This window comes from Dermochelys coriacea, chromosome 21 (assembly GCF_009764565.3).
Source record: "Dermochelys coriacea isolate rDerCor1 chromosome 21, rDerCor1.pri.v4, whole genome shotgun sequence".
NCBI classification, from domain to species: Eukaryota; Metazoa; Chordata; order Testudines; family Dermochelyidae; genus Dermochelys; species Dermochelys coriacea.
Genome location: NC_050088.1, coordinates 14,523,740 through 14,537,525, shown reverse-complemented (window position 1 = coordinate 14,537,525; position 13,786 = coordinate 14,523,740). Strand labels below are relative to the sequence as shown.

Below are 13,786 nucleotides of genomic sequence, written 5' to 3'. Positions count from 1 at the left end.
CTGGGATGTAGCGGTGCTGCAGTAAGGTACGTTTTGATTGTATTCCGAGATTCTAAGGCTAGAAGTGACCACTGAGATTGTCCTAAAGAAAAGGAGGACTTGTGGCACCTTAGAGACTAACAAATTTGAGCATAAGCTTTCCTCTTGAATAACAAGTTCAATAGCTGTACTCTGTGCCATACAGAGGCACTTACCAGGGCACCAGAACGGGGGGCAATGGCCCTATCACTTTTTACCGGCCGTAAGGCGAGTGACGGAGGACAGGTCTTGGGTGGAAGAGGTGGAGCGGGGATTCAGGGGAAGAGGTAGTGCAGGGGTGGTGCCTTGCAGGAAGGGGTAGGGCCTCAGGGAGAAGGGAAAGTGCAAGGGTGGTGACTTGGGGAGAGGGGGTGTGTGTGGGTGGGGACTCGGGGGAAGGGTAGGCATGGGGGGCAGGATCACTGTTCAGGCACCAGTGGCCCCACCACTCTTTGGGAGCTTCCACCGTTCCTTGAACTTATAGGCTGTGATCAAGTCACCCTTTATTCTTCTTTAAGTGAAACAGATTGAGCTCCATGTGTTCTAAGGCATGTGATTTTATTTTTAATGTTAAGGCCAGAAGGTGCCATTGGATCATCTTGTCTCACCTCCTGCGTATCGCAGGCCATCACATTTTGCCCGGTTCCCACTGTACTGAGGCCAATACCGGCCGCTTGGCTAAAGCATCTTCCAGAAAGGCATGCGGTCTGGATATGAAGATCTCCAGATATAGAGAATCCATCACTTTCCTTGATAGCTTGTTCCAATGATTCATCAGCCTCCCTGTTAAAAAATGTGAGTCTAATTTAAATTTGTGTGACCATCCGCTTTTGTTCTACCTTCCTCTTCTAGCTCAAAGTCCCCCTTAGTATTCGTTTTCTCTCCATGAAGATATTTATGCATTTTAATGAAGTCACATATCAAACTTCTTTGTGATAAACGGAGCAGATTGAGCTCTCTCTTCCTGTCAGGCATTTTCTCCAGCCACCAAATAATTTTTATGGCAACACCCGCGTTGATTGGCATTGATTCTATTCCTATTCTTTAATATTTTATCACTTGAATCCTGTATCAGCTTTTCCATTCTATTCTCCAGGTCATCCTGCTTGTCCTTACTGAATATTGGCACAACATTAGCATTGTTCCAGTCTTCTGAAATTTCCCTGGAATTCAAAGAATTATTAAAAATTAATACCAGTGGGTATGCAATATCTTCAGCCAACATTTTTGAGACTCCTGGGGGCAAGTTTTCCAGGCTCGCTGATTTAAAAAATGTTTATCCCTAGCAGATGTTGTTCAGCATCCTCTTCAGTTACTAATGTACTAGAAAGTACTCCATCACCTTCACATGATACAAACGCATTATCCTGCTTCCTTCCCAATACAGAATGGAAATACTTCTAACTTTTCTGCATTATTAGTAACCATTTTACCAGCTAAAAATGGTATTGGCACATTGTTAGGATTTCTTTTGTTCCTAGTATACTTTAAAAAAATCCTTATTGTACTTACTGGCCCTGCCAGCCACAGTGTGTTCCCTGATGTCTTTAGCTTCCCTTATCAATTTTCTGTACTTCTAGCTTCTAATTTGTATTGATTGCTCTCTATTTTGTTATGTTTTTTGTTTCTAACCACTGCCTTCATTTTGTCACTGAACCAGGATAGTTTGCAGTGTAGACATCTGGGCTTGGGCTGGAGCCTGGGTTCTGGGACCCTCCCTCCTTGCAGGATCTCAGAGCCTGTGCTGCAGCCCAAGTATCTACACTACAATTTTATAGCCGGGTGAGCCTGAGTCAGCTGACCTTGGCCATCTGTGGCTGTGCCGTGGGTGTTTTATGGCAGTGTAGATGTACCCATAGTGTGCATCTGTGTTTCTCTCTCACATGCACATACAGCTCTCTCAAACAATACCCAGCCCCCTGCATTGGTATTCATCCCCTACTCAAAGCCCTCCACCCACATATGTCAGATTTCTAGCCAGCCTTGCATGTGGCCCGTGCTTTGGGTGGTGGCTCCTGTGTTTCATCTATCTGTTCCATAAAGGAGCTTAATTGCTTTTTACATGCTTCCTGAATTAAGCATGGCTATCATGTCCACTAGCTTCAAGGAGGTTTTACCCAGCTCTGGGTATAACAATACATCAGTTGTCGTTTCTATGACATAGTGGGGGCACTGACACTTCTGCAGCAGCTTCAAATAAATCTGAAACCAGAGCATTTTAGGGAGTGCATTTCCCTTGTCTATAGGCTTCGGTTTGCCGCAAGTGGTGGTTAGCTCATTTGCTGCCCCTTTGTGCAAAAGGAAATTTCTCATTTTCATTTACTCTGAGAACTTTACATTGCACCACACTGCATTTTTACCCACAGTGCACTGTTCCATTTGGAAAATTGCAAACTGTGAATCTGGAGGATTTGTCAGAGCTTTAGGGACTGGATGAATTTCCCTTTTCTCTTCCCGGGGATAAAATGGATTTGAGATTTGCACAGGATTTGAACTTCTCATCTCCTGCCTTTGTTACCCTTGACAGCCAGTGGCTCCCTACTGGCTCTTAGTCTCTCACTGTCTCCCATAATGGTGGAGAATCACCAAAGCCAGATATTTCTGTTTAGATGCTAGACGGTGATATTGTTAACAACATTGATCTTTAACTTTTCAACATTAGGTTTCAGTCAACAGCAGATTGAAAAGCATGGGGTCACTAAAACCCCACAGAGCTGTTGTCAGGCTTGCCACAGACTCGGGCATGCATCATAGCCAGAATTTTCAAAAGAGCTTAGCACCTACAGTCAAGGCCAGACTTTTTTAAAAAAACAAACACAAAAAAAAACTTCAGCTCCCATTGTTCACCACAGTAAATTACCAGCTTTTTCACAAGTGCTCAGCAACATGGGTGCACATTGGACACTGAGCTTTTATAAAAATCTGGGCCCCAGTTATGAGTGCTGCTCAACTGAATATTTGGCTCTTTGCAACAATGGTGCAAATATAAATGACACTGGGCCTGATTCTACTTTACACAAACTGCACTTCTCTGGCAGTAGGAAGGGGCTTTATTGTAGAAGTTACATCTGCTCTAGGTTCCCTTTAGGGTACCAGGGAAGAATTCTGCCTCCCAGCTCTCTCCTTTTACAATACTGCAACAGCTCACAGGGTGATAAAAGCCCCTGAGGTACATGGAGAATTCCTCCAGCCATCACCCCACAGCACGACAAAGAGGCCTTAATATAAATGGAACCAGGCCCTTTGTGCTAATCCAGAATTTTTCTACTAAAAATATTTGTTTGGAAATGCTGATGGTCAAAACAGAACTATCTCATGGAGAAGGGTCGGACAAACTTCCTGTCTTTCAAAAACATTGCGGAGGGGGAACTGTCGGGCTGTCTCATTTTGATACTTTTGAAATGAAAGGCGTGTTTCAAAACTGACCGTGTAGTAAAACCAAAATTCTTTCAGATGTTAAAGTGTGAAATTGAAATGATGCAAAAAATTAGATTTTTGGTTCACAGAGACTTGAGACTTTGCCCCAATTTTGACTTCTCCCCCTCCCCCCACCCTCCACTTCAGGGTGGGAAAATTTTTCACAATCTCGCCAATTCTGACAGGACAGGGACACTGTTTCCCACCACTCCTACAGGCACATTTCAAAAAAAGGTCCATTCAAACAGAGTGCCTCTTGAGAGATCCTTAATAAAATCGTGATTCACCAGCAGCACTGGGGGGTTTGGACAGAGCTAATCCAGTTAGAGAAACTGGACAGCTTATACAATAAGGGGATGGAGGAAACTCATTTAATGTCCTGTATTGGGTTGTTGAGGAAAAGCAGCGACATCTCATTAAATCTTAACTCAGGTCTAAACTACAGAGTTAAGTCAACACAAGGGCAGCTTGTGTTGTCCTAACTATGGAAGTGTCTACACTTACACATCTCTCATGCCCAGCGGCACTGCTCAACTATGCTGATTAAGAACTCCTCCACAAGTGGTGTAGCGTCAAAATCAATATAGTTAGGTCCACGCAGTGTCAGTGTGTAGACACGGTTGACGTGAGCAACTCAGTTACTGGCTTTCAGGAGCTCTCCCATAATGCCCCATCCTCACAGTACAATCAATACAAGTGCTACTGGTGAGGACATGCACTGCCAGCTCAAAGAGCAGTGTCAACACACACAAGCAATGCAATTACTGCGATGGCTGTATGCTGACGTAAGTTAGGTCAACTTAATTCTGTAGTGTAGACAGGGCCTTACTTGGCAAATGGATCAAATTGGCTTGGATATGAACATTCCTGTGGCTTGAACTGTCTCAAAGGCCATGAACAAGAGTAATTGAACACTGCATAGAGCTGGAAGAGGCATTTGGTGGGGCCCACAGGGAGCAGTGTTAGAAAGGGCCTGTTTAACATACTGTTTAATGAGCAGGGTAGAAGGGAGTAAAGGGCAAGTGAGTGAAATTTGTAGGTGATGCTAAACTGGGAAAAGTTGCAACTACCAGTTAGGGCAGGGAAATAACTGGTTTGACTCTTCTCATTTACAACATGTTTACAGCTGTGTAACTCCATTGGCTTGACTCCTGATTCTCACCTGTGGAAGTGAGAACAGACAAGCTATGTCAACCACTGACAACACATTTTTGGAAATGTCAATGTTTTTTGTTTCGGAAAGGAAAGATTTTGACTTTTTTTGTTTCGAAATTCAGCTAATAAAAAAAAAAAAACACCCCAAAAGGTAAGAAATGCTTGGAAATAAATGAACTAAAAGAAATTTATCCAAGGCCGAATGAAAAGTTGTGTTTGACTTGAAACGAAATGTTTGGGGCTTTCCATTGTGGTGAGAAATACCAAAAACACTTCAGGTTTGGTTCGATCCAAACCATTTGACCTTTTTCAGTTTGGGGCCATGCTGATCAGCTGCAGGTTCAACACGGCCTTGGTACTGACACGAAGGGATAGGTGCATTAGAAACACACCCACCAGCCAGATCAGAGAACTAGAGAGAGACAGCTTGTCATCAAGTGGCTTATAGGCATCACAGCCAAGGAGAGTTGTGAGAGAAGGATTTTGCAGGAGGAGAATGAGGTGGCTTTGTGGGTCTTTATCCCCAGCGCCTTCCAAGCGTTAGGGGCAGCCTGGGGGAAAGCACGGAGGGTCTTGTTTGAAAACGTGATGGGATTGGTGGGAGTCGATATCCAGATGCTGATTGAGAGACTATAGGTGGGTGGGGATGGGTGGGCTTCCTATGAAGATCGACACCTATGGGAAGAATCTCTGGGTGGCAAACATTACTTGGCTTCAGGGAATAAGCCACCTCTCCAGGATGCTGCTGCCACCCCTCCGGCTGCCCTTCCCATGCCTCTTGGTAATTACCACTGCAGCAGACCCCTCGCCTCCTGACTCTGATCTGCAATACTGGGAGCTCTGGTGTCTCCAGAGGAGATAGCAGAGTTGAGCTTGTCCCTTAACAAGATGGGCCTGAGCCCTAGCCCTGCATACCCCAAACAGATATGGGGGTGTCTGAGGTCTGGAGCTGGAGTGGAGATAACCCTAGCTTATCTTCTTGGGGTGGAGTGACACACCCCTTCCAAGGAGAGCAGCTTCCCGTTACCATCTGTGCTCCCAGGGGGGTGAATTCCCTAGCTCAGGTCTCACAGGCTGCTTGGAAATATGGTTCCAGTCCCCTGTGGGGAAGGGGTGAACAGTAATACTGGGGGGAAAGGGGGTGCTGGTCCTGAATTAGCTGCCATTGTCAGCATCACTTTGAGAGTCGTTGTCTCCCCTCTAAATGAAAGCAAAGGGGAAAGGCTCCGTCTGCTTGAACTTCATGGTATTTTGGCTTCCAAGGATGCATTTAAGGGAAGGAATCTGCCCACCAGGGTGGAGACTTTCAAGAGAGCTTGGAAGGGAAGGGGGAGTTCAGCAGGGAGGAGGCTGCTGATTGACAATAAGCATGGGAATCCAGCCCCATGGGCGCATGGGAATCATTGTGTGTCGGTCGTGCCATGTTAAATGGACAAAGAAGCTAGTGATGAGGAATAGGACACCAGTGCTGACAGCCAGCTCCCCCCTGATTTATTGCCCCCCCCAACTCTTTTCCCATCATGGGGTGAATAGGACACTGCCAGCCTGGGTGGGTGGCTTCTTCACCAGGAACCTCCTCAACTCTTGCCCCCTCCCCACTCAAGCATCCTTGCTGCCAAGTGTGACGTGTGCAAGCCCCTACCTGGCCCTTTCACGGGAATGTAGCTCAGTGATAGTGTTTGACTGCGGATCAAGTGGTCCTTGGTTCAGATCCAAGAGCCTCCTTACAAGCTTAGTCTGTGAGGGAAGGGACTGAAAGTCTCTGCTCTGGGTTGCCCTGCTGGGGGGCCCAGCAAGGTGGGGCACAGTCTGGGAGAAGGTAGCACATCAGTATCCACAGCCATGGACACATGCATGGCCACAAAAGTAGGCATGCACCCCAATGTGATGTGTGTGCACCCACAGGCTGACCAGTCTGCGCGCGGATGCCTGTAAACACCTGCCTTTCAATAAACATGCAGACACACTCGACGTGTGTGTGTGCATGCATGCAGAACAGCGTCTCTGCATATGCATGCATAGCCATCAACACACGCCTGTAGATGCACACGTAAAAGCCCAGAAGCATACTGTCAAATAAGGGCATGCAGCAGTCTAACCCATTTTGACTCTCCTTTTAAAACCCCAACTGCAGAGCCAGGGGTGCAAAGGGGACATGTCCCCTTTCATCCATAGCAGGACGCACCCTGCCTCCCCCTGTCCATTTCAGAGGAGCCTTCTATCTCTCCCTCTCTCATGTATCTGGTACATTCCAATCTACCTGAGAACTGGCTGTTGATGGCCCCCGTCGTCCCCCCATGCATCCTCTCTTCATCTGCAGGGGAATCACCAAGATTCCTGGTGTAGGAACCAGCATTGCCTGTGGTTTTGTGTGGTGGCTGTTTAAACTAGCCAGGGGCGGCAGCTCTGGAAGGTTCTCCCCTGCCTGCCGCCCCCCTCCCATAGTCTCATCTCCCAGGCATCCTCTCCCCATGTGGAAATCGGCCATCGAAGGGAGCAGTTTCACGGAATCGCACTCCCCTGGTGACAAATAGCCCAGCTTGCCAGGCAACTTATGTACTGCAAAGAGACAGGTTCCAGCCTGCTCCCACACATTAAAGAGATGACCCTGTGCTATTTATGCTGTCAGAGGCCTAATTATGGGAGCAATTTGGGATTCCAGCGGTGGGGCGGGGGGGTTGAGTTGGGGCTGGCACCGGCACAACTGCACATGGCCAGCGGTGAGTGGGCATGCCTTGTGCCGATCCCAGAAGCGTCTTACAGCCGACAGTCTTTGGCCTTTTTCAAAACACTCACTGAAATATACATGGCAGCTTCTGAAATGAATCTGTCAGTTAGCACCCAGTTCACACCCACGCCTTTAAAAAAGGAACTGGATTTCTTGCCAGTTTTTAATTCCTACATCCCCTATCATACCTATGCCCCACACTGCTCTGCCATCAGTACCAGCTTTTAGGCCAGCAAAGCAGGGTTTCTCCTTGCAGTTGCTGTTAGTGGTTATCTTTATGGAGGAAAAAGAGTCAAGGCCTCTTACATGGCCGTGACAAGCCTCATTTCCTCTCTCCTGCCTTAGTGACTGTAGCACAGAGTCCTCTCCCAGTGGGGCATAGAATGGCCCCAGCCATGGGTTATCACTGGGGACTGAGTTTGGGTCCTTCCCTGCTAGAAGCATGAGCCTCCCTCACCATTAGCCAGCAGCAGTAGTAGAAGGCCATTATCCCCTCACGTGGGTTATCCACTAGAGGGGAACACTAATGAACGGGGTACTGAGTGTGAGTCTTACGTTCAGCATTCAGTCGTATCCACAGCCTTCTCCTAGGCTGTAGCAAGAGGCACAACGTGCAAGTTAAGTGTCCTCTGACAAAGCACCGGCATTACAGAGATGTTGATGTGACACTGGCTCCTCTTTTCTACAGGCGCCTCTCTGGAAACCAGCTCTCCCAGATCCCAGGAGAAGCCTTTTCTGGCCTCTACAGCCTGAAGATCCTGTAAGTACTGCATTTCCCCAGGCACTGCCGTGGCACTCCTGCAGGGTCATTGTCCCAGGGGGTCACACACGACATGGGACTTTGCTCTGTTCAGAGGCAGCTGCCAAGCCACAAGGCATCCAATTACCAGTTTCCGAATCCACACGGGTTAAGTGCCAAGCCAAATGATCATGTGGCAGCTCTGAGGCACGCTGGGGGCTCTGTCCTGCTGTGGGTCACGGCTCCCGTCTGCGCCGTTTTCTGTGTGTTCTGCAGGATTGTACAAGAATAGAGAGATTCCCCGCCCTGGGGTGAGTCCAGGCGGAAGGAACCTTTCTGGGCTCTGTTTCAAACCCTGGCTGTGGGGAACTTTTGGCTTAGCTGGTTGTTTGTTCTGACCCAGCTTGTGCTGTTCAGAGAGGAAGGGTTACTCGGTAGTTAGAGCAGTAGCCTGGGATGGGGGAGAACCTGGCTCAAGTCCTGATCTGTTGTGTGACCTTGTACAGAGTAGATTGCTATGCTGCAACTCAGCTCCATGACATGTGTGCCCCTGGATCACGATACTGCCCGGAAACCAGAGACTGGCCCAGTCCTGAGGTCCTTACGCAGGGGAGTTTTGCCTGAGTACCCACTGCGTCAGATGCTTGCTGGTGTGATTTGTCTGTACTTTGCAACTACTTCTTCACAGGTTCTGTAACCTTTCCTCAGCCCCGCATCACACCCTGCTCCCTCTTACCTGGCCTTGTCTTCTTGAGAAGGAGGCCTAGCAATCCCTAGCCAGCATCTTTCTGGCACAAGACAGCCTTCTTCCCCCATCCCCAGTGCAACATCAAGACCCAGAAAACTCCTGCGGGGTCTCCTCGCAGCCAATCACCCAAGCCCTTCCAATGGAAAGGGGTGTGGGGCTAGGGATGGCCCAATGGGCAGAGACATATGGGCAGAGGTTACCAAATTCACAGGGTGGAATGCATCACTGCAGAGATGGGGTCCTCCCAGATTGGAATTTGCCCGACTTTTTGCCGCTCTGAGAGGGTCCAGCACAGTCTCTGCTCTGCTATCCAGCTGCCTGTCCCTCTCTTCTCTCGACAAACATCTCTGAACATCTCTCCTGCAATAAACATTTCAACCCCGGAGGCGATGTTTTGAACTCGACCGCAATGTGAAATCAGCGCAGCCGGCATGGTTTATATGAAACAAGCAGGTACAAACCTGCTCCCAGGATTAGAGAGTGTAGCCCTGTTTACTAGGTCTTCTGAAGATATAAAGTATGAATCCTGCCCTAAATCTCTGGGCTTAGCAATCAGATGCTTCTTTATCCATAGCCTGCATTAGGCAACGTATCAAAGGAACTGAGGAAAAACCGCAGCTCATCCACCCAGTTTCAACAAGGGGAACTTTCTACTCCAGGAACTCATGGGTTTTGAAAGCCTCTTTTCATCCGTTTATATTTGACTGACTCCCAGCCAGCTGTGGATGCAGAATGTAGGAACATCCTAGGAAGGACGTGTTACTCCCTGAGTTTGCACCGTGCCCCCTGCAGGCTAATGGGGAGCCAGCACTGCCTCTCCAGACACTAGAGTACACTGTGTGACACCCGTGTCCTGTGACAATCCCCAGGAGATGCCAGGCTGGGGCCTCAGGCAGAGAGACGAGGAAGGGAAATGCACATGGGGACTGGACCCTCCAAGGCTGCTGTCTGCATCGCTGTATTCCTCGGCCGTTGAGGCAGGGAGCGAAGGCTAATTCCAGCTCTTCAGGCCAACACTGGCCATTTTCCTCTGCTAGGATCCCTCCCCTCCTTACAGAACAAGCCCTCGGGGCTAGCTCTCGGCACAGGTCCAGCGTACAGCTGCGTGGGGCCCTGCTTGGCGGAACCCAGGCCAGGCACCGAGGGGGACTGTGTGAGGAGGCGAATCCAGGCTTGACCTAATCCAGGAGGCCCCACGCATCTTAAAGCCCTGGGGCCAGGCAGTCTCCCCTGCAGCCCGGAAGGGGGCGCTGACAACCTGAAGGTGCATCCTTCAGACCAAGATGTTTTCCGTACCTTGGGCTCCATTTGCCGGGCATGGTGGCTGCAGTTTGCTCTTCTCTCCCCCCACCCCTGGCCCCCCAATCCAGCACTGACAAGGTCACCCCCCCGCCCCCGGGGACGATATCTGATGAGCGCCTCCACCCTCTTGCAGAGAGCCCGTGTGGGAGAAGGCAAATAGAAGATTAAAATCCCCACCCCACCTCCATCATAGGAAAGATGCCAGCTGTCTGGGCAGCTGTAGGGAATGCCCAGCTCCCTGTGGGACAAGACACCCCCTTAGACCCCGCTTGGATTGCCAGGGCTGCAGGCGTGTATGGAGGGAAGCTTCTGGATCTGGCTGGGAGGCAGAGGTTCCTTGGGGGGGGAGGGGAAACGGCTAGCTGGCTCCATGAGACCCACTCCCCAGCCCCTCTGGGGTGAGTCCAGGCTGAAGGAATCTTTCCAGGCACTTAGTTTCAAACCCTGCTGGATGTGGGGAGCTTTTGGCTCAGCTGGTTATTTGCTCCAACCCAGTGGTTAGAGCGGTGACCTGGGATGTGAGAGACCCTGGTTCAAATCACTGTTCTGCCAAGTTAAAGTGCCAGAGAATCCCCCTGTGACCTTGGGTTAGTCAATTAACCTCCCTGTACCTCCATTCCCCATCTGTACCATGGAGATGAGTGTGGATGCCTATGAGGGGTACTACTGAAAAGGATCTGAAGTTTTATAGGGGCTCACAAAAGGAATATGAGTCAACAGTGTGATGCAGTTGCAAAAAAAAGGCTGATATCATTCTAGGGTGTATTAACAGGAGTATCCTATGTAGGAAATAGGAGGTAATTATCCTGCTGTACTTGGCACTGGTGAGGACTCAGCTGGAGAGCTATGTCCAGTTCTGGATGCCACACTGTGGGGGGAAAAGGTGGACAAACTGGAGAGAGTCCAGAGGAGAGCAACCAAAATAGGTCAGGTTCCCCTTCAGTCTTCAAATGTGTGAAGGGCTGTTAGAAAGAGGCCAGTGATCTGTTGTTCTCTGTCCGGAAGGTAGGACAAGAAGTAATGGGCTGAATTTGCAGTTGCGGAGATTTAGGTTGGAGATTAGGGAAAACTTTCTAACTTAGTATAGTTAAGCTCTGAAATATGTTACAAGGGAGGTTGTGGAATCCTCATCACTGGAGGTTTTTAAGAACAGGCCGTACAACAGCTGTCCGGGATGGTCCAGGTTTACTTGGCCCTGTTTCAGCGCAGGGGGCTGGATTAGATGACCGCCCGAGGTTCGTTGCAGCCTGACCTTTCTATGGTTCTATATTCATCATTTCAAGACCAGAAGGGACCATTGTGATCATCTAGCCCAGGAGTGGCCAACCTGTGGCTCTTCAGAAGTTGGAAATTCACCATTCCTCTCCTCTGAGGAGAGCGCAAGCCACCAGCTACAGCTCTTAGAGCCTCTTTCCTCACTGGGGATTGTTTTTAGTACAGGAGCCCAACGAATTTTGCTCTCGCCTTCCAAGGGAAGTTCCCAGCCACTGGATCTTAGCAGGGTCTATGGGGAGCGGTGGTTAGAATAATACTTTGGCCTTCTCTGCCACTGTCCATCCAAGGGTCTCAAAGTGCTGCCCTAGTAGGCAGGGCACAGGGATCTGGGTTCCATTACCCACTCTGCCACTGACCTTCTGGGTGACCTTGGGCAGCTCACTGCCCCTCTTTGTGCCTCAGTTTCCCCTCTCAACTTGTCTGTCTTGCCTATTTGGCTTGTGAGCACTGTGGAGCAGGACTGGCTCTCAGCGTATGTCTACACTGTGAGAAAAGGCGTGTTCTTTACCCAGATCAGCTAATCCAGGTTGAAATGGCAGGGGAGGCTCAGCAACTTGGGTTAGCAACTCAAATTCAAGCCTATAGGGCAGCCTAGGATTGAACTTTAGCTGCTACCCTGAATTAAAAGCCAAGTTGTCCTGTCTCCTCTTATCCCTTGAAGACCTGGACTTCGCAGATGCTGTCACTCTCCTACCACATACCCAACACCATACACAAGAAAAAACAACTCAACTCAGTGCATTGGACTGAAAATCAACCGCAATAAGACAGAGATCATGACCTTCAATATTGCCTCACCATCACCAGTACGGCTAGAGGATCGTGTTTTTACCAATGTACAAACATTCACATACTTGGGCAGCACCCTCAGTCAGGATGGTGGAACAAGCCAGGACGTCCGGAACAAAATCAATAAATCCAGGAACACCTTCAGGATCTTAAATATAATCTGGAAATCATCCAAATACAACACCAAAACCAAACTCAAGATTTATCAGAGCTGCATTCTTTCAACACTACTTTATAGTGCAGAATGCTGGGGAATGAGAATGTATGCCATATCCAAACTGTCTTCATTCCATAAAGCCTGACTCAGAAAAATTCTCCATATCTTTTGGCCTAGAACAATCTCCAACCAAGATCTATTCACACAGTGCAGCCAAGAGGATCTGAGCACCATCATTGCCAGGAGGCGTTGGAGATTCATAGATACTAAGGTCAGAAGGGACCATTCTGATCATCTAGTCTGACCTCCTGCACAGTGCAGGCCACAGAATCTCACCCACCCACTCCTATGAAAAACCTCACCCATGTCTGAGCTATTGAAGACCTCAAATCATGGTTTAAAGACTTCAAGGAGCAGAGAAGCCTCCCTCAAGTCAACCATGCCCCATGCTACAGAGGAAGGTGAAAAACCTCCAGGGCCTCTCCAATCTGCCCTGGAGGAAAATTCCTTCCCGACCCCAAATATGGCAATCAGCTAAACCCTGAGCATATGGGCAAGATTCACCAGCCAGATACTACAGAAAATTCTTTCCTGGGTAACTCAGATCCAATCCATCTAATATCCCATCTCAGGGGATTTGGCCTATTTACCCTAAATATTTAAAGATCAATTACTTACCAAAATCCCATTATACCATCATACCATCTCCTCCATAAACTTATCAAGTAGAATCTTAAAACCAGATAGATCTTTTGCCCCCACTGCTTCCCTTGGAAGGCTATTCCAAAACTTCACTCCTCTGATGGTTAGAAACCTTCGTCTGATTTCAAGTCTAAATTTCCTGGTGGCTAGTTTATATCCATTTGTTCTTGTGTCCACATTGGTGCTGAGCTGAAATAATTCCTCTCCCTCTCCTGTATTTATCCCTCTGATATATTTATAGAGAGCAATCATATCTCCCCTCAACCTTCTTTTAGTTAGGCTAAACAAGCCAAGCTCCTTAAGTCTCCTTTCATAAGACAAGTTTTCCATTCCTCGGATCATCCTAGTAGCCCTTCTCTGTACCTGCTCCAGCTTGAATTCATCCTTTTTAAACATGGGAGACCAGAACTGCACACAGTATTCTAGGTGAGGTCTCACCAGTGCCTTGTATAATGGTACTAAAACCTCCTTATCCCTACTGGAAATGCCTCTCCTGATGCATCCCAAAACCGCATTAGCTTTTTTCACAGCCATATCACATTGGCAGCTCATAGTCATCCTATGATCAACCAATACTCCAAGGTCCTTCTCCTCTTCCGTTACTTCTAATTGATGCGTCCCCAACTTATAACTAAAATTCTTGTTATTAATCCCTAAATGCATAACCTTACACTTCTCACTATTAAATTTCATCCTATTACTATTACTCCAGTTTACAAGGTCATCCAGATCCTCCTGTATAATATCCTGATCCTT

At 48.3% G+C, this 13,786-nt stretch overlaps 1 protein-coding gene across 1 annotated transcript in view; it reads left to right on the top strand.

Annotated features, from left to right (window-relative positions):
- Positions 1–13,786, top strand: part of LGR6 (leucine rich repeat containing G protein-coupled receptor 6) — a 215,234-nt gene that overhangs the window by 81,876 nt on the left and 119,572 nt on the right. Inside the window, exon 3 of the mRNA XM_038380210.2 lies at positions 8,007–8,078. Within this exon, the coding sequence (XP_038236138.1) occupies positions 8,007–8,078 (72 nt within the window). The remainder of the gene's footprint in view (positions 1–8,006; positions 8,079–13,786) is intronic.